The 24310-nt window shown below is 42.9% G+C and overlaps 1 protein-coding gene across 3 annotated transcripts in view; it reads left to right on the top strand.

Annotated features, from left to right (window-relative positions):
- Nucleotides 1-24310, top strand: part of MOB3B (MOB kinase activator 3B) — a 250687-nt gene that overhangs the window by 210084 nt on the left and 16293 nt on the right. For 2 of the 3 annotated variants that reach the window (XM_069574159.1, XM_069574160.1), the window contains exon 4: nt 4434-5883. The exons of the other annotated variant lie outside the window; for it this stretch is intronic. In XM_069574159.1, the coding sequence (XP_069430260.1) occupies nt 4434-4463 (30 nt within the window). In that variant the 3' untranslated portion in view covers nt 4464-5883. Of the gene's footprint in view, nt 1-4433; nt 5884-24310 lie in introns of those variants that run through there. 3 annotated transcript variants of the gene reach the window in all.

The raw sequence follows: 24310 nt of genomic DNA, 5'->3' as shown, positions 1-24310 counted from the left end.
CATGCCCTCCTCCAGATTGGAGTTCTATAGTGGACTTAATATGACATGGTGGGTTCAGGTAACTCCTGCAATAGCAAATTCATCCTCAAAGAGCAAACTGCATAGTTGTTGTTCAGGCCTCTTTCCCTGTAAGAAAGAATGTGTTTGGCTCTGCTGGATGCCTGCAGGAGGGCTCTGATGGAGAGGAAACCCATGGAACCCAATGTTAGCTGGGGGTTTTTTAGTTTGAGGTTTTTTTCCTCAGAACCACATTTTTTTAAGCCGGCCCATTGGTGCCACCCAGTGGGGAATCACTAGAATACAGTAGTGGAAGCCTGTAGGCTTTAAATTATTTATTTATTTATTTATTTATTTATTTATTTATTTATTTTAATTGGAGGATAATTACTTTCCAATATTGTGACGGTTTTTTCCATACATCAACATGAATCGACCACCTCCCTCCCCACCCTATCCCTCCAGGTTGTCAGAGAGCACAGGCTTTGGGTGCCCTGCTTGATACACACATCAAACTTGCACTGGTTACCTATTTTACATATGGTAATGTACATGTTTCAATGCTATTCTCTCAAGTCATCCCATCCTCTCCTTCTCCCACTGAGTCCTTTATGTCTCTGTCTCCTTTGCTGCCCTGCACATAGGATCATTGGTACCATCTTTCTAGATTCCATACATTATGTGTTAATATATGGTATTTGTCTTTCTCTTTCTGACTCACTTCACTCTGTATGATAAGCTCTAGGTTCATCCACCTCATTAGAACTGAACCAAATGCATTCATTTTTATAGCTGAGTCATATTCCCTTGTGTATATGTACCACAATTTCCTTATCCATTCAGCTTATAGGCTTTTGAAGGGTGGATCCAACTGAGCCTCACGTTTCAGATCTAGTTCAACCATTCATTCCCTGTAAGAATGTTAAGAAGTTTCCTCATAAACAGTCTTTCTCTTGTGTGTGAGGCTGCATGGCGTGGTGAGGAAAGCACTGGTTCTGGCTTTTCACAGACTCACTCTACCTTTGCTGAAGTTCCATATCCTCTCAAACTTTTCAAAAGCTTTCCATATTTCTAGTGTCCATAATTGTGGCCTAAGTTTTGAGTATTTAGTGACATAAATGTTTTAGTATTTAGCCACTGTACTTGAAATTCAAGGTGGCATCGGTCTAGGTAAAGAAAAAAGTATCTCCTTGGCATTTTGAACAGCCAGGAATGATTGCAACCACCTGTAATTAATATATTTTAATTAATAAGTCACTGGCATCCAAATGCATAGTCATAAGACTGTTTCAGAGACTTTAAACCATGATCACACGGTGTAGTGGAAAGAGCCGGCTTTTGCACCCAGATAGACCTGAGTTTAAATCTCACTTCTGCCACTTTCTGTGTGACTTTGATAAGTCAGTCTCCATTTCTGTGCCAGTTTCCTGATCAGGCCAATGGGGATGGCAAATCTTCCTTCACAGAATCAGAGTTAGGGTTATACGAAGTGATGCCTGTGGAGCCATGAGGGAAACCGAGCCTGGCAGACAGCAGGCCTTCACTTGAGGGGAGTAACCGTTCCCACTGAGGCTCTTGACGGAAATAACCATTCCCATTGAGGCTCTGCAGTTTACCTTTAACCTTACCCGTTCACCCTGAGCACATCACTTCTGCTGGGAGGCCTGGATTTCTCTTCGGTCAAAGTTTTACCCAGAGACAATGATATAACCACCCAAATCATCTTTTCTTTCTGTAACACTGACCAGTTGCAAATAATTACAAGAATTAGTTATAAAACCAAAATTGTCTTGATGCCATGATCTCTCCTTTACTTCATCTGTCTCTTTCTTTCACACATAGATACATACACACACACACGTACTTTGCATTCCTACCTCATTTTCTCTGTCTTAAAAAGTTAACCAAAAACACAAGAACCTTTGGAAGCTTAACAGAGGAGCAGCAAATCCCTTTTAAGGTTGTCATCATCTCCATCCCCCGCACCAAGTGCCTGGGTCCTTGTTCACACCTTGTTGTGTGGTTCCCTGTCTCCTCAGTCCTGTGCCCCCATTCTACCCCAGCCCCTCTGCTCCAGCCACAGAAGCACCTTTGCAGGCTCCACTTCAGCCGGGCTTCCTTCCAACAAGCATACTCAGTCACTCAGTCGTGTCTGACTCTTTGTGTGAACGTGTACTGAGTCCATGCATATCAATACTTTCAAGCTTCCCACTCACCTCAAGTAGGCATCACTGTTCCATCTCACAGATGAGGACACTGTGGGCCCATTCACTGCTGGATTAGACAAACCTTTCTCCATCGTCACTTGCCAGGCATTGGGAAAACAGCAGACAGCAGGCGCAGCCCCATTCTCCATGGATCTTATAAGATCTTACAAGGGATGAATCCAGGAAGCAGGCATGTAACAGATAATAGACTATTCCAATTGTGAAGAAGGGTGCCATGAAACGAGGAGGTTTGGGAAGGTAACCCTAGAAAAGGTCCACTTGAGCTAAAACCCAAAGGCGCAGGGACGTCACATTCGGAGGTGGCAAAGACAGACCATGTACTGTCTGTGGGCATCACTGAGCAGTGCCCAACTCTTTGCAAACCCATGGACTGCAGCCCACCAGACTCCTCTGTCCATGGGATTTCCCAGGCAAGAATACTGGAGTGGGTTGCCATTTCCTTCTCCAGGGATCTTCCCAACGAAGGGATGGAACCCGAGACTCCTGCACTGGAAGGCAGCTTCTTTACCACTGAGCCATCAGGGAAGCCCAGTGAGGACAGAGTGAGAGTCTAAACGTGGGTGGATTGGGTTCTACTGTGCATCATCCCCTCCTCTAAAGAGTTACATTTATATCATTGTATTTTATATCTTTTTCCCCCTGATAAACTGTATACCTCCTTGAGAAGAGTGACCTCATCTCCCACGTACCTGGCCCTTAGTACAAGTACTGAGCATAACTAAATGGCCACTTAATTTTTCAGTATATGTATCTTGAAGTAATTGCCTTATTTAGTATTATGAGTGCAAAAGTATTTACCTAGATCTGCTCTGTTGTACTAAGTTATTTCTTTAACCAACACACTGCTATGGTTTTCTATAGAGTTTCTAAGCAACTGGCATGCCTGTTTGCAAGGTCCTCTTAGGGATCAAACCTCGGTCTCCTGCATTGCAGGCAGATTATTTACCATCTGAGCCACCAGGGAAGACCTGTTTCCTCAGATGTTTCCTGTGGGGAAGAGAGTGTTGGCTGGAGGGTGATCTAGGGTCAGAGTGCACAAGAGAGGTGGCAGCTGCATCAGCTCTACAGCAGGTGGAACTTGGAAGCAGCTCATTCGACTATTTAAAATAACATGAAACGTGTCCTAAATGCCACAAGGTACAAGGCGCCTTCCCAGCCTGCAATCCAAGCCATTCTTGGGGATGAAAGAAGAGCTGTTGCCCTGTGCCAGACACGTGGCTAGATATGAGGGGTTCAGTGAGGATTTCTTCTTCCTGACACTTTGGAGCTCACAGTTGAGTAGAGCAGACAGACATGCTTGCTGTCCACACGTGCACGCACACACACGATGTACAAACCGGCTTCTTGCGCCCATGACTCCAGGTGGGCAAAGGCAGGAGTTGTGGCAAATCCCCAGTGGGTGGGGCGGGAAGCCTTCCCAGGCAGGTCAGAGCCATCTTGCTGGAATTGGGAACATGAATGGCAATTAGTCGAGTAAGGAGGACAGGGCCTCGTAGGAGCAGGCCACGGGCAAGAGTCTCGCCTGTGCAGAGGCCCCGAGAAAGAGAACCGATGGCACATTTGAGATCTGTAAATGCCCGCAAGAACCAGGCAGCTGATGAGGGTGGTGAAAGGCGAGCTAGATATGGTTGCCTGTCAGACACACTGGGCTATTCCTCGTTTCTATTAAGAAATGTGCTTCCTCCCACTTTTCTTGACTTGTATGCACTGAAGCTAGCTTTTGCTCTTCTACCTTTGATCGAATCTTAGGGAAAGAGAAATTGTGTTCTCTAAGAAAAATCCAATTAACCATATCAATCAGTAAGTGATACTTAAGACTCCTGATGGGCAGACAGCTGGGAGTGGTGGAGACTGGGGCAAACTGGAGAGAGTATTTTCCATCTACAGAGGACAGCCATTCTTGACTCCAGCTATCCAGTGGCTCTAGATCTTGCAGTTTTTCCTGAAACACAGTGCAACCTGGATTTTTGGCAAGTTGGCTAAGTTTTTTAAACATTGCTCTGATATATTTAAAAAAAAAAAAAAAAGGAAGAAACAAAAAGCCCAGCCAACAGGCACACATCTGTATGCTGAACCTTATTCCAGGGCCATGGTTGTACTCTCCTGTTTAAAGGCTCCAGAGGTTGCGAGGGCATTTTCAGAATCCTTTAACAAGTCATTGCTCTGCCTATAGTTACTCCTAACCATCCTTCTCCCCCTGCCTTCCAGAAAGAGATGACGAGCAGGATGTGTCACTAACGGCCCCATCTTACCCTCCGGAAGAAAGAGGAAAGCTGTTTTCCTCCTGGCGGCCCAGGTGGGCAGGAGGGAGACTTCCCAGGCTGGAGAGGCGCGCCTACTGCCAGGAACAGGCCCAGCTGGAGACCAGCGGTGACTCCGGAGAGTGGTTCCCTGCTCACCTCATGTGCTCTCAACCCTCTGAGTGCTGCTAGCGTGACCTGTGGACCCGCCAGGAGGGAAGGACCACCCCTCGCCCATCCTGGAGAAAGGATGCCCCTGCACTTAACACGCACAGCGCAGTTGTGCAGTTCTGCCTGTGACCTGACACCTAAGCTTTGCTGAAATTCAGGTTTTGCGCCCAAGGTCCTTATTCTACTTACTTACCTGTCTCCTCAGCCAGCTGCCTTTTCTGTAACGTGTGTTCTAAGTACCCAGTGAATTTTGGAACTCTGGATGTTCAACCAGTTTTTCCCTAACAAGTCTTCTTGTGCCGTCTTGGCAGACTTTGGCCCTTGATGCTGTGGTCTCGGCTGGGAGGTGTGACGCCCGCCGGCTCACAGCATCCCCGCAATTTCTCCCCATAAGCAGTTTCACCAGGGACCATTCCACGGGGCGGTTTGTCTCTGCCCCAAACAGGGTCTGCACTCTTTCACTGCAGGGAGGAGACTGGTCTCTAGCCTAAGGCTGGCTAGTTACCAGTTCACCCTGAACAGAGTATCTTTAAAAAAAAAAAAAAGAAAAACCACGCCATTCCTTGTCTCTTCCGGTCAAGATTTTTTTTTTCCTGTTTCTCCGAAGAGAGAAATAAAGGAAGTTATAAATGACCAAGAATGATCAGCAGAAGCACTGAGCCAGATTAGTGCAGTGTTTGTTCGTTATTAAAGGGTGTGGTGCCTGTCTCAACGTAATACTGAGTTTTCAGTTGGGGGGAAGAAAAGTACAATGGGTAATTTGATGCCTGTAGCTCAGACACCCAGCCCATTGACTTGTTGTCTTCCCAACCGGCCCTCTGAGCTTCTAGATCCAGTCGTTGTTTTCTTCCTGTTCCTCCGCACCCCCACCTCCTCCGCCTGCATTTGACATTACAAAACAAAGTTAATTTCTGCCCGGGTGATGCTCCTGCCATGGTTGCCAAGGTAACAGGCAAGCTGGAGCCGTCTTCCTTCCATCCTTGCCAATGTGTGGATCCCAGCAGACAGACTCACTCTGTGCTGCAGCCTGCCTTTTGAAAGCTACCTGACTTTTCGCTGAAGTAATGTTGCCTTCACTGATTCATTAGCAAAACTGTGGTGGTCCCAAGAGTCTGTAACTAGGGGGTGATGATACTTCTGGTGATCATTTGAATTTGACAAAATAGCAGTTGGTGGAGGGAAGTAGATGAGAATGTATTAGTGAATTTTAATGTAATACTGATTAAAGAATAACTTAACAACTCTGACTTTGTCTCATTACATGTGACATGTGAAAGCCATCTGGGGCTGCCACAAGAGCCTGGAAAGGCATGAAATCTTTTTTTGGTCCAAACTAAGAAAGGACTGACTCTCTGGGGACTGTGGCATTCTTTGTTGACCTAACCCAGCAAACCAACCCTTGCTTTGTATTTTGTCAAATGCCGTCTCATGGAATTCAAATGCTGCTACCTCTCTTCATATTGTGTTCTGATCAAGAACAAACATACCATTTTTTGGTTTGGTTTTGTTTGCTTCCTAAGTAACTTTGAGAGGACAAGATAGAGATTTTTTCAGCATCATTTCTGGTTTAAAGGATCCAGAGAACAGACAAATGAGCCGGTCTTCCTGACCTATGCGCTATGCAGTAAGTGCCACATGGGAGTGTTGAGCAGTGGGAAGGAGAAATGATAGCATGGAGCCCAGGTCCTGGAAGGAACCCTGAAGTTTGGCACCATGGAAAACCACAGGAGGTTTGCTTGAAAAAGCTGACATTTCAATTAATGCCTAATCAAGTAGGATGATGGACTCTGAAGACTTTTGTTATGAATTCTTTTGAAGTTTATTTTCTATTAACTGTGCATATGAAATTTCCACTCAATTAAAAAAAAATCTGAATTTTTTTTTAACTTCTTGGAACAATTTCCTCATGGTTATATTGTTCACTACACTTCTAGGAAAAGTGCTGGCAAGACACTCTTATTTTTTAATTATAAATGGTTCCTATTCCCACAGAACTTTGTTTGGCAAATTGTGAAGAAAATCACTACAGGCAATTTTTTATGTCTTTGGCTTGACTACATCCTGAGAACTTCTCCTGGCAAATGCAGATCTGAGCTCCTGTGGCCCTTCAGGCATCTTCTGCTTTCTGGATCTGCAGTTGACACCTGGCTTCTTCCTTCTGACCTGGCTGGCTCCCCTTATTTCCCACTATTATTTTAAAGTTAAGTAATACATGCATCTATGATTTTTTTTTTTTTTGAGAAATGTCAAAGTGGGAACTTCAAAAGGAAAAGATTACAGTGACATCCATATACCCACAGTTGTCAATCTCTTTAGTTAATGGATTAGAGTCCTTTTTTTATGTATGTTTGGGGTCTGTGTGTGTGTGTGTGTGTGTGCGCACGCATGTGCAAGTATGTGGGTCTTTCATGGCGCCGACATTATTAAAGAGTTCAAGCTGCTTTGAACTCTAGAATGTCCCACAATCTGGAATTTTTTTTCTGATTGTTTCCTCATTATTAGATTCTGTTAAACATTTTTAGCCAGAACACTACGTAAGTGGTGTTGTTTCTTTCCTTCTGCATCACACCAGGAAGCATGTAATGTTCTGTTGTCTCTTTTTATGATAAATACTAAGCTTGATCAGTGGGGGAGATGTCATCTGGCTGATGCATTCATTATTAAGTTCCATAATTCATCATAAACCTCTGAAATTTAATATTCATATGTTTTATAGAGTGTGAGACTGCTTTCCTTTCTTAATGTTCCAAAGAGGTCGAGAAGTTCCAAAAGATTACAGCCATTGCAGTTAGATGTTGTCGCAGTGACAAAGAATTCATCTCTTCCTGTGTCACAGGGGGAAGGAGAAGCTAAAAGTTTCCTTCTGCAGGCAATGCAGTATGCTGGATAGTGAGAATTTGTTGTGGTCCCTGGAGCCGTAGTTAAAATATATATATATATATATCTTTTTTCTGTGAATCCTCATTGACCTCCCATTCAGACTGATGGTTTATTTTAGAGAGCACGTATTTTCATGAAAGGTGATTGCCCAAGAGTGCAAAAACTGATTTAGGTGGGGAGGAAATCTTAGATATTACACTGAGTCATGGCCCTCCCAAGGAGCCGCAGTATGTGCACAGATATAAAGTATGTGTTTAGTATTAAAATTTCATGGGGATGGGGAATGATTAGGAATAGAATGTCTAAAAGGGCTCTTTAGGCAGATGGTAGTGAAAAAAATAGATTGAGAAATACTCATCTGGGGTCAGTTTCTGCTTCTGAAACTGTTCATTCTCTTCCTGGGGTGTTTGCTCATTTCTGAGGGCCAGGATAAGAGGAAGTGACTTTGAGGGGTTTTTTTTTTTTTAGCTATTCCTTCTACAGCCTTCCAAACCATATCAGTTTGGAAGGTTTTTGGTAGGTTTTTCCAGGTGAAAAACCCATTCTCCTCTCAACGGTCTTCAGGCACAGAAACCCTGCAGCATCCTCTGGTGTAACCCCCAGATCATATTCCATGTGAAACCTTTCCATTCCACTGGAGTTAACTATTATATTGTCTCTGAGTTCCAGCTCACCTTTTCTAGTGTCCCACATTAACAAATATCCAAAAACTTTTAAAAGTAAAACATAAGTAAAAACATACTAAATGAGAGCTTTGTTTGCACATCCACTAATTATTTGAAGACTCTTACCAGTTGTCCTTCAGCCTTCCTCGTTTATCATCTCCCATTGGCTGAATTCTCTTGGAAGTCATGTTGTGCCATTGCTAACATTTCTATACTTCAATCTGAAGCCTTCCCAAAGCTGTCTATGCCACTGTGCGTTATAGATATAACCAGCAGAGAACATGTAAGAAATCCCTGCGTGCTTTCTCCATACTGTACTGTGTCTTCGCTAACGCCTGATTTGATTTTATACATTTATAAATTTTCTATTATATTTGCTCATACTAAATCCTTATTTATATTCTGCAACACCACTTTGTCCGATCTTCTTGAATGTCCTACTGTTAGCATTCTTTGTAAGATTACACTGAGTTGCTTTAATTCCCTTTTTCACTGGCGAAGCATTGGGGGACATGGATAATTTCTCTCATCATTTGTGGTGATTATGTCATTCTGGTCATTGCTGGAAGCATCGCTTCCTATGGTCTCTACCCTTATGTCACTTCCACATCCCATGAGTCTCATACTGTGAATAAAAGAAATATCATAGGAAAAGTACAAGAAATGCATCCAAAATCACTGAAAGGAGTCTGATGTGTCACTTGGATAATACTGTTGTCCTTTGGTCTTTTTACTTCTTAATAAAATAGGTGATTCTTGATGAAATAGGTGATTCTCTCCTAGAATTAGCCAAACAAAGCATGTTTGGGAAATAATGGTTTTCTTCCTCTACTTTAAAAACATATCAACAAAAATATTTTTATAACAAGCTATTCCCTCTGGGAGTTATTAATTCTGGACAAGACTTTTTCAAAGAATAAATGAGGATTTCTGTAACTGTTAGAGGGAAGAGTCCATTTCTAATCTGACAATTATGCTGTTTTACTAGCTTTGAGTGTTCTAATTTCGAAGTTTTTCAGTATCTTTTCTAATTGCATCAAGAAAAAAGATTTAGCATAATTTTAGTTCCATTTGTGATTAAGGGTTTGGTTATAAGAACAAACTAACAATAAAAAAAACAATTAAAATGGAAAATAAAACTAAAGGATATTTATGAAATCAGTTCTTTGTGAGTTTAAGAATTCAAATGTCACAAATAAAAGACACACAGCTGTCATCTATTTTGTCTTTTTTATGTGTTTGACTTATTTCTTTAACAAATATATTCTTCATCTTGCAATGATCTTGGAACAGATAAATGAAAAGCAAGGTTAATTTTACAAAAAACTAATTCAGAATTTATTTTAGAACCCATGTACATATTTGCATTTTAGCAGGAGTTCATTTGTTCTATGAAAAGTTTTCCCAGGAGGGTGTCATATGTATTGTGTAGCTTCTCAACAGATTAATGCTGTACTGCTTTTTTCTTGCAGTAGAATTCAGTATTAAGTTTGGTCATGACCTGGAATACAAAGATAAGAAGTCTATATTGTAGAAAAAGCTCATCAGTCAGAGTAAATAAACCTGATGTAGAATCTCAGGCTGACCCCTACCTTATTTGTGTGACACTGGGTAGTATATCTGTCCCTCAGAATTCTAAACTACAACTGGACTTATAGATTTGTTCCTATGTAGCTTAGAATTTGGGGCAATAATAATATAAGATTAAACGTCCATTATGTCCATCACAAATCCAATGGACATGAACTTGGGCGAACTCCAGGAGATGGTGAAGGACCAGGAGGCCTGGCGTGCTGCAGTCCCTGGGGTCACAAAGAATCAGATGTGACTTAGCGACTGAACAACAACAACAAGATTAAAATATAAACATATTTAGAGAAGCAGAAATGTATAAATTCTGTATGTGCTGTGTGCTGTACTTGGTTGTGTCCGACTCTTTGTGACCCCATGGACTGCAGCCCACCAGGCTCCTCTGTCCATGGGGATTCTCCAGGCAAGTATACTGAAGTGGATTGCCATGCCCTCCTCCAGGGGATCTTCCCAACCCAGGGATCAAACCCAGGTCTCCTGCATTGCAGGTGGATTCTTTACCTGCTGAGCTACCAGGGAAGCCATAAATTTTGTATACTTATATATTATTAGTACATTTATATATTATTAGTACATTTGCAGTCACTATGTAATAATTGTACACGACTCCAGTAACAGCCCCTGTTCGTAATAGCAACAATAGAATACTATGTCTGACATAAGCTGTTTGGGACGAGGTGATTTCTAGACACAGCAGAGAGGAATGAGACTTCTGAAATGCAGTCACACATATGAAGTCTTTCTCTGCTTCTCGGGTTCGCTGTCTGAAATGTGTACCACGATGTGACCAAGAGGCAGGCTGCAGACTGGATTTGCCCTGCAGGCATGATTTGTTGAATCTACATAGATTGTTGTTGTTGTTGTTGTTTAGCTAGCTGCCAACATTTAAAATTTGGAAAACTTGATCCGAAAATTAGAATTTCTGGCTTCTCCCACTAAATCAGAAGATCTGGCAACACTAGGCTTTTGCTTTCTTATGGCCAGAATTGGCTGAGAAGTGGCTGACCCGTTTAGACTGCCACCTGCACCACTCCCTGTTGCTGCCCAGACGTGGCTGCTTGTCAGTTACCATCGTCTTGTGACACTGGGATGCTTCACTCACGTATATTTCCTGCCACTCCCCGAAGGCATTTCAGGTCACAGCCCCTGCTCCGCTGTGTCTAAAGGGACCACTGAGGAAACCACTATTTTAATTTTCAAATGTATCCCCATACACATTGAATACTTGCTGCATTATTAGATTCTCTCTAGAAACCTATACTGTATTAATAATAAATGGAAAACTGTCTTAAAGACAATAAATGCAAACCAGATGGCTTTAGTCTTTCCACCCAACAACAGCAAAAATTGATACTCCCATAAGAAGCTTACTTCCCAAGGAAGCTAAGCTGATCATTAAATCTATCCACTCTTTCAATATCCTAAATTCTTAAATTTCAACTCTGCTTCCAAGCAGACTTCATTGCTACATTAACCAAAATGATAAAGAACTGTCATTGGGAGGTAATTGTAGTGTCATCTGTAACAATTACATATTTTATCTGACTTTTCTTCTAGTTCATTATTAAGTAGATATTAACAGAACACATTATTTTTAATGGAAACCTCTTGTTCTAATGCAGCATTCATCAACTAACTGGGTTCCATGAAGACAAAAAACAAACAAAAATTCCCAGTACTTAATAAATTAAAATCTAAATGAGGAAATCTAATTAATGTAATTAAGCTTTGATTGAGCTTGTAAAATGTATTACTGCATACTAAATTAAGTTGAATATCTACTCCAGAGGAAACTGTATCATATAATTGAGACATGACTTCACCTATAACCAAATCAGCAGAGAAGACTAAGCATTTTCAAGAAATAAATAGAACATAAAATTCTGTAAAGCAATTATCCTTCAATTTAAAAATTTTAAGAAAGAAATATATAGAACATAGAGGGGAAAGGTATCAAAAGAATCCTATGTTTATTAACCCAGAGATAGTATTATGGGGCTTCTCAGGTGGCACAGTGGAGAAAGCAATGGCACCCCACTCCAGTACTCTTGCCTGGAAAATCCCATGGACAGAGGAGCCTGGTAGGCTGCAGTCCATGGGGTCTCTAAGAGGCAGACACAACTGAGCAACTTCACTTTGACTTTTCACTTTCATTCGTTGGAGAAGGAAATGGCAACCCACTCCAGTGTTCTTGCCTGGAGAATCCCAGGGATGGGGGAGCCTGGTGGGCTGCCATCTATGGGATCACACAGAGTCAGACATGGCTGAAGTGACTTAGCAGCAGCAGCAGCAGCAGCAGCAGCAGCAGCAGCAGCAGCAGCAGGTGGCACAGTGGTAGAGTCTGCCTGCGATGCAGGAGACATGGGTTCAGTCTCTGGGTCAGGAAAATCCTCTGGAGGAGGAAATGGCAACTCACTCCACTATGCTTGCCTGGGAAATCCCATGGACAGAGAAACCTGACGGGCTGCAGTCCATGGGGTGGGAAAGAGTTGGACACAACTTAGTGACTGAGCACACAATATCATGGGTAACTGTTTCTCCATAGCCATGCATATAATATCTCAACAATGATGTGTTTAATATCGCTAAGAACTACATGCTTCAAGAGATAGTGGAGGACAGAGAGCCTGGTGGGCTGCAGTCCATGGGGTTACAAAGAGTCAGACACTACTTAATGGCCAAACAACAACACGCTGACTTCCATAAGAGGCAGCAACATTTAGAAAAGTCATATATTGTGAGTTGTTTATTTATCTGAAGCCTAATTATTTCACTTGGGCTTGTCTTAATCAGAAGTATAATCACATGAAGGTACAAGGGAGACATCTTGTCCACACAAAGTCTGTGGTTAAGGCAAAAACCTTGGTAAAAATGCGAGGTCATTTAGACAGGATGAAGTTTGGTGGGAGAAGTTAACATTGGCTGGACATGAGGGACCCCTGCCTGGTCTGTGGATGAGAACAGAGTTCTTTCTTGCTCAAAATCTCAGATTAAAAGCCTCGGCTCCCTCTGTTTCTTGCTGGCCTCACACATGCTGGGCACACTCACACTTAGAGCCTCCACACTGACCATCCCCCTGCCTGGATGATCTGCCCCAGACAGCCTCATGTCTAACTCCTTCCCCCTCAAGTCCTTGCTTGAATGTCACCTTCTCATTGATCTCTGCCGGTCACATCTACCCAGAGCCCCCTTCCTCTGCTCTAATTTTCTTTTCCCCATATAATCTGCGTGACATAATTTATTTATCCAGGGATTGAACCTGCATCTCCTGTATCTCTTGCATTGCAGATGGATTCTTTACCACTTGAGCCATCAGGGAAGCCCTTTTTTATATAACTTATTTGTTAGGTTTATTGTGTATTCTCTGTCTCCTCCAGCTAAATATAAATTCCATGCCTTCAGGGATGTCTATTTTGTTTACTGAGTGTCTGACACAAAGGAGAGACTCATTAGACCTTTGATGAATGATTGGATGGATGAATGAATTCACATGGCAGACAAGTGCCTAGTTAAGATCTGCTATCAGAGAGAGATTAATTAAAAGCAAGGTATAATAATGATAACATTAAGTTGATGATGCTAACACCAAAAGTATATATTTAAGTGTCTAAGCACACCCTAAGCCTTTTAGGTGAATAATCTCAGTTAAACAACCCCATGAGGTTGGTTATCTACGTTTATCCCCGTTTTAAAGTCAAAGTTACCTAAGAAATCTGCCTGAGATTACAAGCAAGAAAGTGATGTCACACAGGCATCTCTAGAGGCCCCACTCTGAATCATAGAGGTCACCCCCACCCACAAGGCATCAGGCTCTCCTCATATTGTCTTCTCTGCAGATCCCGGGTCTGCGGAGTTTTGCAGTTCAGCCTTCAGTTTCTTTCCTGGTCATTTGTCAATGTGATTGCAGTAGTGAGTCTGACAAGTCCGTCTGAGGTCAGAAACTATTTCCAGTCACGAATGGAAACTATTTCCATTCATTCACAATGACAAAGTAGACCCTTAGTCAGAGATCAGGTCAGACAACAGATCTAACAGGGACACCAGAAGGTCAGAATATAGTCCACAGAGTGTTGAGGGGTGTGAGGCCAAGACTGGAGGCCAAAATGAGAGTCCCTGAGTAGGCAGGAGACACAAATCCAGAAGGAATCGCCCAGTGTGGGGTAGGGTGTTCCTGTGATCCATTGAAATGGTACATAAGAAACTTCGAGAACTTCCCTGGTGGTCCAGTGGTTAAGAATCTGCTGGGACATGGGGTTGACTCCATATAGGGGACATGGGTTCGATCCCTGGTCTGGGAAGATCCCAAATGTCGAGGAGCCGCTAAGCCCAAGTGCTACAACTATCGAGCCTGTGCTCTAGAGCCTGGGAGCCGCTACTACTGAGCCCACGCGAGGCAGCTACTGAAGCCCAGGCGCTCCAGAGCCTGTGCTCCACAACAAGAGGAGTCGCTGCGTTACGAAGCTCAAGCACCGCAAGTAGCCCCTGCTCGCTGCAACCAGAGAAAGCCTGCACACAGCAATGGGGACCCAGCACAGCCAAAAAAGGAAAGAGAAGGAAACTTCCAGGTTTTGCTCCCAGCTGTGAAATGGGGCGGTGGGGAGAAAGCATGCATGTCATTCATCCTTAGAGGAAAACAAGCAGACTTTTTTAAGAATTAATAAACAGAAACACCCAAAGCAGAAGATGAACTTAGACATTAAGAAATTTGAGAACCTATCACAGTTAATTTTTGCTAATTTTTCTTCTCTGTGAAAAACATTAATTCATCAGCCACAATATAAAATATGTGGTTACATTAGAAATATGTAACCAAGAGGCTAGAACAAAGAGTGGCTGGGGGACTTAGGTATGCGTGTGTTCCCTGGGCTAATTTAGAAATGCATAGGAAACAGAGAAGCAACGTTCATTCCATCCACTTGACTTCTGCCGTTTCCTCTGAGGCACCATAAATGTTTACCAGTTTCTGGTTCTAGCCAGAGATCTCTAACGTGTCAGGATATAAGGCTGCCCTGTGCTTCCCCAGTGGTTCAGTGGTAAAGAATCTGCCTGTACTGCAGGAGATTCAGATTCAACCTCTGGGTCAGGAAGATCCCCTGGAGAAGGAAACGGCAAGCCAGTCCAGTTTTTTTGCCAGAGAATCCCAGGGACAGAGGAGCTTGGCGGGCTACAGTCCATGGAATCACAAAGAGTCAGACACGGCTGAGCACTCACTCAATGCTGGCCTGTGTTTGAAGGCCGGATGCTGTGATGAATGACTTTCACCCTCCTGTTCCTAGGGCTCCATGGATATTATCCATGAAATGATTCAACTACCAAACACAGAAGAAGCATTTGTCATGAGAGGAGTGGATAGGGGGAGTATTTTTTTTAATAGTAAATCATTAGATTCAGCAACTACTAAACCACGGAAATTAAAGAAAAGTCACCCAAAAGGCGAGCCTCATTTCACACTTCCAGGAAGAATTTTTAACACATTTCCAACCTTAGCATGAGCTTCCTGAGATTGTGAGGATAACACCCGTGTTAAGTATAAGAGGGCATTAACTGGACATTAACTACTAGAGTTCAAGCACAGCTGATCCATGAACGTGGAATGGAGAAAGAAGATACTTCCCATGGAAAGCTTGCCAAAACAGACCAGGTAGCCGGGTGAGCAGAAAAGAAAAAAGTTTTTATTCGGAAAAACTGGAAAAGAAACTGAACCCTTTCCTTTACCATTTGTAGAAAGATGGTCCTCAAGGGTAGACTTTGAAATAAAAATTTATTAATCTATTTATTTATTGGGCTGTGCCAGGCCCTAATTGTGGCATGTGGGATCTAGCCCCCTGACCAGGGATTGAACCCAGGTTCTCTGCATTGAGAGTACAGAGTTTAGCCACTGGACCAGGCAAGTCCAGGCAGACTTAATTTAACGAGATTGTGGAAAGATGAAATAGCAGGTAAGATTCAACAATTCAGTTCAATCTTCGGGGAAAGAGTCCCCCAAGCTCTTATGAGAAAATGAACCTCAGAGCCACAGAGGTCCCTCTGCCTCCGCTGGCACAGCCTCTGCCCGTCCCCAGGCTCCCCTTCCTCGTGTCTGACACTCTACAAAAGCTAGGCAACGACTCTCCCTGCCTCCAGATCCCCTCTCCCCTCCCACTTCTCACAAGCTGAAGCCAGGCTGCTTTCTCTAAACCCCAGATCTGTGCCCCTCTCCCCATCCCCCAGACCACCTTGCCTGAGAGCCCACCCCCACAGCAGGACCCAGACTCTCTTTAGTCAGCCCCCGAGACAGGCTTCTCGCAGGCTTCTCGTGAGTTAGAAAGAAAGCCCAACAACCCTCGCACTCATCCTCAGGTGTTTGGATGTCGTGGCCTAGAAAGTTTAAAATTAAACAACGGAGAGTGATCTATGGATGATGTCATTGCCGTCTCCCCTCACCTTTATTTCATAGAAGAAAGGACATTTCAACAGCAAAAGAATAGAAAGAACAGATCTCGGAATACAAGCCCGTCCTCTGGGTTTCCCTAAAGTAGTGAAAGCGTCTACGCCTGCAGTCACACGCCGACTGATGACTTTGGGATGTCAGGCAGGTGACATAGCCATGTGTTGTTTTTGTGAGTTGCTTTGGTGCTGGTGGTGGCGGGTTTTCCTGCCAAGTCCTGACCACCTAGAGACACTTGATTGCTTGGGCAGCACAACTCCTCAATGTCTGGTCACTCGCCCTGTGATCCTGCTTGCCTGACCATCTGTAAGAAGGAGGGCAGGGAGCCTGCGCTCCTGGACAGCCTACGGGAACAAGCACACAGCCTACTCCAGTAGCTGCCACCGCCTCTGAGTGACCTGAAGACAGAATTGCTGTGTCCACCCCTAGAGGTGAGAGACCATCCTCCCTTCCTTCCTTTCTCTGCCACTAGTCCAATCCTGATCTGTGGACTGAGAACTAGAACCCTCAAGCCTCTTTGGCTTAGGAGCCTCCTCTGCCACCCACCCCGACTCCTAGGTGGTCTCAGGTAGGAGGTAGGCAGCACCAAAGATAGTCTGCATGCTAGCCAACGTCTGAGTCTGGAAGAGTGAAAGGGAAAGTCACTGAGTTGTGTCCAACTCTTTGCGACCCCATGGACTGTAGCCCACCAGGTTCCTCTGTCCATGGGATTCTTCAGGCAAGAATACGGCAGTGGGTTGCCATTCTCTTCTCCAGGGGATCTTCCCAACCCAGGGATCGAACCCAGGTGTCCCTCATTGCAGGCATATTCTTTACCAGCTGAGCCACCAGAGAAGCCCAGGAATACCGGAGTGGGTAGTTATCCCTTCTCCAGTGGATCTTCCTGACCCAGGAATCAAACCAGGGTCTCCTTCACTGCAGGCAGATTCTGTACCAGTTGAGCTACCAGGGAAGCTTACACCATAGATTTAAGTGTAAGAGCAAAGACACCAGAATGAATGAAACTTAGAGGCCCCTAAACATACACTGAAGTTAAATGTCATTTCTTATTTAAATTAGTTTATGCCTACTCAAAAAAAACAACATTTAACTTCAATGTGTGTTTAGAGGCCTCTAAGTTTCATTCATTCTGGTGTCTTTGGACTTCGGCTTGTGTGTGTGTCCTTTTAGAAGATGAGAATGTGGATCATCACTTTGAGTTGAATGAGAAGACATGAGCTGGGAGAGAAAGGCATTAGAGCAGGATTTGGGGCAAGGGTGATCATTGAGAAGAAAGAATGAGACCACACTGTTCAGAAGTTCTGAATGTTTCCGAGTCCACTAAATTAGAAAGTGACTGCATTGTTACCTCCCCCTTTATCTTCCTGAAAATTCCCATCCCAAAGCCTTAGGGAGGGTCACTCACAATAGGATCTGTGCCAGGGCTGGGTGGAGAGAGCCATGTGGCCCAGGGTGGGGTGTCAGAGCTCAGGTGTCTCAGCTGAATGAGAAGGGTCTCCAAGTAGGAAAAGGAATGGTCAGTGCAGAATGTTGGAACAGAATCAGGGTCAGGAGGGTGGGAAAGGGGTGGCCTGGCTCAGGTTACTGGAGCCCAGGTGGAATAAGGCAGGCATCTGTGTAGGAAGGCTGCCTCCCATGAGGCCCATGGGGTGAGGAGGTCATTTATCTGAGAGGGCAGGCTGGTAGAGGGTGTCAGAGCCTAAGGGGGTTGCAAAGAGCATTTCTGCAGGGAGAGAGAGGCAGCAGCAATGGAAGGCTGGTTTTACAGTATGGTAGGGACAGGGGTGGTTAATCAAACAAGTAAATATACTCCATTAAGCATAATGGAAGTGAGGTTTCTCACCATCAAAGAAGGGGGTTACAAATACGTAAACTGGTTGGCCTAAAATCAAAGGTAACTATTTGAACCCATGTTTTTGATATAGATACCTATAGAAATAAACCTAAATGTAAATATGTGTGTGTATATATACATATATGGGGCTTCCTAGGTGTCACTTGGAGAAGGCGGTGGCAACCCACTCCATTGTTCTTGACTGGAGACTTGGGTTTGATCCCTGGGCTGGGAAGATCCCCTGGAGGAGGGCACAGTATTCTTACCATTCCAGTATTCTTGCCAGAAGAATCCCATGGACAGAGGAGCCTGGCAGGCCTGCAGTCCATAGGGTCGCAAAGAGTTGGACACGACTGAAGTGACTCAGCATGCACACACATACTTGTCCTGCCCTCTCACTGAACTGGGTATCCGGCTCCCAGCTCACTGAAAGCCAGCTGATAGGTGAGCTAGTCTTGCTGACATACGAGTGTCTGAGGTTACCTCTTTTCACTCCAGTAGGGCCTTTTGGACCTGTAATGCAGTCCGAAGGGTGGCAAAGAGTCAGATACAACCGAAGTGACTTAGCACATGCACGTGCGTATACACACACACACACACACACGCACACACGCACACACGCATGCATATATTACACACAGAGGTGTGCTGTTGCACCACACACTGCATTCCTGTCTCTGTCCACTAACAGGACCTGACGTCAGTGGTGTTCTGATTCAATGAACCCATCTAGAATGTGGATATTATTCTCTGCTAGAAGGAACCAGGAATTCTTAGAGGTAATGGTTGCTTTCTTAGCTGGGGCTGGGAAAATCCAAGATGAGTGTGGAACAGTGAATATCAAGAGCCTGGAAAATGTTCACAAGCTTTAAGGTAGAAATTCTTTTTTTTAGGAAACTATCCTAAATGAAATCACTATAAATGCTGAAAAAACTTTAGCCATAAATATGCTCATTACTTTATTGTGTGTAATAAGCAAAACTGGAAACCTAACTAAGAGTAAGGTAAATGACCCAAAATAGTAATGAATATTCACTGAATTGGATGTTATACAGACATTAAAATTAAGTGTATGAGAATGCTTATATTATAATGTTAAATTATAAATGGAGCATCTGAATTCAGCATAAGTAAAGCATCTCACCAAGGTCTGGCTCTTCCTTGCAACTTTCTAGAACCCCTTCTGCTACATCTCATGTACCCAAGTGTATATCGATGCCTTGAGATGTGGTTGGATTCTTGCTGTTTCAATATCTTGACTTTTCTGCTCTCAAAAACCATCTACCCTCCTAGGTTTACACCATTTAGCCATACAACTCTCTACCACCCCACCCACCACTGTCATCTTTTTGTCATTCTCTACACCTGCCCTCTGACTTCCCCGGTGGCTCAGACTGTAAAGTGTCTGCCTACAGTGTGGGAGACCTGGGTTTGATCCCTGGGTCGGGAAGATCTCCTGGAGAAGGAAATGGCAACCCACTCCAGTATTGTTGCCTGGAAAATCCCATGGACGGAGGAACCTGGTAGGCTACAGTCTATGGGGTCACAAAGAGTCAGACACGACTGAGCGACATTTATTTATACACCTGCCCTCTGGGCCTCCTGGGTGACTCAGTGGTAAGGAACCCACCTGCCAGTGCAAGAGATGTGGGTTCAATCCCTGGGTTGGAAAGATCCCCTGGAGGAGGAAATGGCAACCTAGGCCAGGATTCTTGCCTGGGAACTCCCATGGATAGAGGAGCCTGTCGGGATACAGTCCATGGGGTCGCAAAAGAGTCAGCTTAGCAACTAAACAACAACACTCCCCCTCATTCATGGAAAACCAGGGCACTAATTTCCCACAATTCCTCTCAATGCCAAGTCTTACATGTCCTAGGGAGCATCTCTGGACACACAGACAGGGCATCGTGGTCTCTCATTTTACTTAATTTACATCCCAGAGCTAGTGTTGTTCTTCCCTTCTAATCCAATTTAGTGATCTGATGATGCCAGGCCCTTTGGAGCTCATTATTACACAGTACTGATCAGCTTTGAAATGTTAAACTTCCAGACTCCACCATAAAGCAGTTTTTCTGCTCTTTGCTTAGCAACTTCAATGTTCTTATCCCTCTGTCCTAATGCATCCATCCTGTTATTCTGAATCTTTGGATAGCTAGTAATTAGCAACCTCCTAAGACTTAGGTTAAGTGGCAGTTTTTGAAGAGCAACCTCATTAAACATCCTCAGCCTGGCCAGATCCCATGCAATCTTCCTCTTCTATTAAGCTGTGAATGAAAGATCTGGTTTTTAACTCAAGGTTTGAACATCAACAAATAGTTCTGTTTTACTACAAGAGTCGCCATGTTAGTAAAATGCTCTTACTTCAATGTTTCTATTTATCTAGAAGCTAATAAAACACTTTAGCTTAAGAAAAAGTAAAATAAAAGAATGTAAATAAAAAGGATTTGGACTTAGGAGAAAAAGAAAAAAAGCTCGGATACTCAAAATGATACACGAAGCACATGTTGGCAATCAAGGTTCTCACTTAACCCAGAAGGCCCTATAAATTCTTGCTGCTGCTGCTAAGTCACTTCAGTCGTGTCCGACTGTGTGCGACCCCAGAGACGGCATCCCACCAGGCTCCCCGTCCCTGGGATTCTCTAGGCAAGAACACTGGAGTGGGTTGCCATTTCCTTCTCCAATGCATGAAAGTGAAATGTGAAAGTGAAGTCGCTCAGTCATGTCCGACTCTTAGCGATCCCACGGACTGCAGCCCACCAGGCTCCTCCATCCACGGGATTTTCCAGGCAAGAGTACTGGAGTGGGGTGCCATTGCCTTCTCCAATAAATTCTTGACAGTCCCACAAAGAGAGGAAAGAGATTACATTCTGTTCAAAAGAACTTTCCTGTATTTTGAAAGATCTTAGTTCTTTGAAAATGAATAATCCTGAAGTGGTAACTGCTGTTTAGTTTGAGAAAGCCTGTTAAAGAGAACCTCAGTTCTCTGACTGTTCTTATAAAGCTCAGTTCATTGTTCCTGGGTTTTCAAAATTGCAGTGATATAACCAATCATTTGTTTTATTTGATGTTGTGTGTAAGCTTGCTATTCAGATTTAAGGAAAATAATATTCAAATTAATATTTTAAGCAAGGTGTGAGGCTTCTGTTCATGGACTGCAACAACTAATGCGTGCCTTGTGGAACTATCTGCATTTAATAGATTCTCTCAAAGATTAGGGTGACTCAGCTGACGTTCTTTAAAATATAACTGCTTTGGGTCATTTTACAAGATTGTCTCATTTCTTAATGTTTGCGTGTCTTTTACTTCATTACTTGTTCTATTTATATTTCCTTGTTTGCTGTGCCTCTTAAAAAGCTGTGTATATGAAAATCTCACCAGTGCTAATCCTTTTAGGCATGAAGAAAAATTATCTGTAGAGAAAGTAAATAAATTCTTTATGAAGTAAATAAATTCAGGAAATACATTCAACCCAGGAAATGACTCGATTATCTACCTGATGTGATATATAATTCACTCATTTTCCAGAGGATCAAATTCAGGGTTGGAAAGACGATTTGCTCATGATCACATATGTAGGAAGAGGTGGAGTGATGACCCAGATATATTCCTCCTTTGTCCTGGCCCATGTTCCTGGGGGAGAAGACACAGCAGACATGATCAAGAAACAAAAACAAAGTAAAAGCACAGATTAGAAAGTATATCTAATCACATCTTTGGTATTAGCAATGGATCCTCCTTAGGGCATACTTCAAAGACTTAAAATATAGTTTAATAGGTAAAACATAAATATACACTTTTTAAAAAAGAGAAGCCTCTACTCTAATTGAGTAATAAAATATTGGAAAGGGTAACTGTGGCCTAAAATGATGATATCCAGTGAGGACAAATTCACTGTTTCCATAATCTTGTCCCAAGAACCCAGAGTTTATCTGGTATTAATTTGCTAGAGCTGCCGTAATGAAGTCCCACAAACTGAGCTGCTTAGACAAGAGATTTGTTGAGATATGTTTTCATGAAACAATGAGAATGATTGGTCCTTGGATTTTAAAGAACCATTAATATCATTGATGGTAAGAAGAGACAAGACCTTTCTGGTTTGTGAAGCGTTTACAATACTGTATGTTCTTTTGAACCCACAGTTCTTGGGTCTAGATGTCTGAGACCAAGCTGTTAGTAGGGTTGGTCCCTTCTGTCTCCTGGCTCTTGGTGGTTTCCTGGCAGTCTTTGGTGTTCCTTGATTTTTGCTGCATCATCCCCGTCTCTGCCTTCATCTTCACATGGCATTCTCCGTGTGTGTGGATGTCTGTGTCTGTGTTCATCTCTGCCTTTTAAAAATTCTCTATTATTATTATTTTGGGGTCGTGCCAGTGGCGTGCAGCATCTTAGTCTCCTGACCTGGTATTAAGCCTGTGTCCCCAGCAATGGAAGCCCAGAGTCCTAAGCACTGGGTTACCAGAAAACTACCACCATTCCCCACCCCACCCCTTTAAAAAATTAGTAAATAACAGTACCAATCATGTATTAGGGACCCACACTTCTTTAGTATGACTTTATCTTAACTAGTTACCTGACAGCGCTTTACTCTCGTCTCTTTTCCACCTCCCTTGCACCCACGGAAAAATGGGCTGGAGGGCTTAAAGAAAGAGTGCTATACACAGAACCATTTTCCTTTGGTTCACCAAGACTGAACCTGACCATCTTTTCCTTTAGGATAATTCCTCTCTGCTTCCCCTCACTCTCTTAAACAATTTAGACTCCTAACGAATTCACTCTTTTCTTCCTCAGATATGCCCAGTTGAGATCACACTGGCTGAACCTCATTTGTGAGCCTTCATTATACTGAAAAAACTTTCAAGCCTTTTTAAACTCATGCCCCCTTTCTCCTGACTCTTGTGTCTTTTTAGGTGCGGATATTCGCTAGAGCTGAGAGGCTATTCATCAATAATAATTAGAATTGAGGGAGGGGACGTTAGTTGATCCTTTAGTATGAAGAGCAATATTGGTGGTATTGTCCATTTGATTTCTTGCCATTATTGCTTATTAATTGAGTTATTATAAGAGAAATATATGTTAATATTATTTAAGCCTAAATACTCTTCTGACTGATAATTTTCTCAGTCTGTATGTGAGGTAAAAGATGGGTTTCATTTTTAAAAGTGTTTTTAACAAAACAAATATATTTCATAAATAACATAGGTCTTAAAATCCCCCCAAAAAATGTTTCAAAAAAACTCCCTCCTAAAGAGTTATAGTTAAGATAGCCCAAGAACCAGAGTTAGCAGGGCATTAGGATTGAATCTTGGCATCTTATTAGTTTTTTTTAACAGATGTTGTATGGTTATTCAAAAGAACATACAGTATTATAAAAGCTCTGAAAACCAAAAAGGTCTGTTGTCTTACTATCAACAATATTAATGATTCTTTAAAATCCAGGGACGAGTGATTTATATTATTTCATGAGAGCATACCTCTTGTTATTCAAAGAAAATCTTATAATGGGTTATTTTTTTAAAAAAAGATCCCCAAAACCATCACCTGACCTAAGGTAAGGTCATGAGGCTGAGTCACAAAGTGTTTGGAAATTCTTCTCCAGCATTCTGACCTCCATCTGGCAGTGACATCATCTTGTCCTCGCTAGTTACAGGACCTGCTGGGCAACAGAAGGGAAACTCCGAGACACAGTAGATCACTGGATAAATCACGCTGTTTCCCAATGAATTTTATATTGTTTATTTTTTTATCTGGGGTTTTCACCCCAGAGATTAGTGGTATAGATCCCCCTTATGAAGGTGAGTAATCATTTCAAATTTTCACTCAAATAGCAGATAAGAAACTTGACCCGTTATCCTAGAAAACTGGTCCATGGCAATTTTTTAAACATTTAATTGAAGTATAATTGATTTACAATGTTGTGTTAATTTCTGCTCAACAGCCAAGTGACTCAGTTATGCACATATATTCTTTTTCATATTCTTTTCCATTAAGTTTATCATAGGATATTGAAGACTGTTCCCTGTGCTATACAGGGGGAGCTTGTTGTTTTTCATCCTGTATATAATAGCTCGCATCTGCTAATCTGAAACCCCCAGTCCTTCCCTCTCCACCCTCTCCCCCTTGGCAACCATAAATTTGTTCTCTGTCTGTTTCATAGATGTGCTCATTTGTGTCAGATTTTAGAGTCCACATACAAGCGATATCATATGGTATTTGTCTTATTCCTTCTGACTTACTTCACTTAGTATTAGAATCTCTAGGTTCATCCATGTTGCTGCAAATGG

Source organism: Ovis canadensis, chromosome 2, assembly GCF_042477335.2.
Source record: "Ovis canadensis isolate MfBH-ARS-UI-01 breed Bighorn chromosome 2, ARS-UI_OviCan_v2, whole genome shotgun sequence".
Lineage (NCBI taxonomy): Eukaryota > Metazoa > Chordata > Mammalia > Artiodactyla > Bovidae > Ovis > Ovis canadensis.
This window is presented reverse-complemented; position numbering and strand designations above follow the sequence as displayed.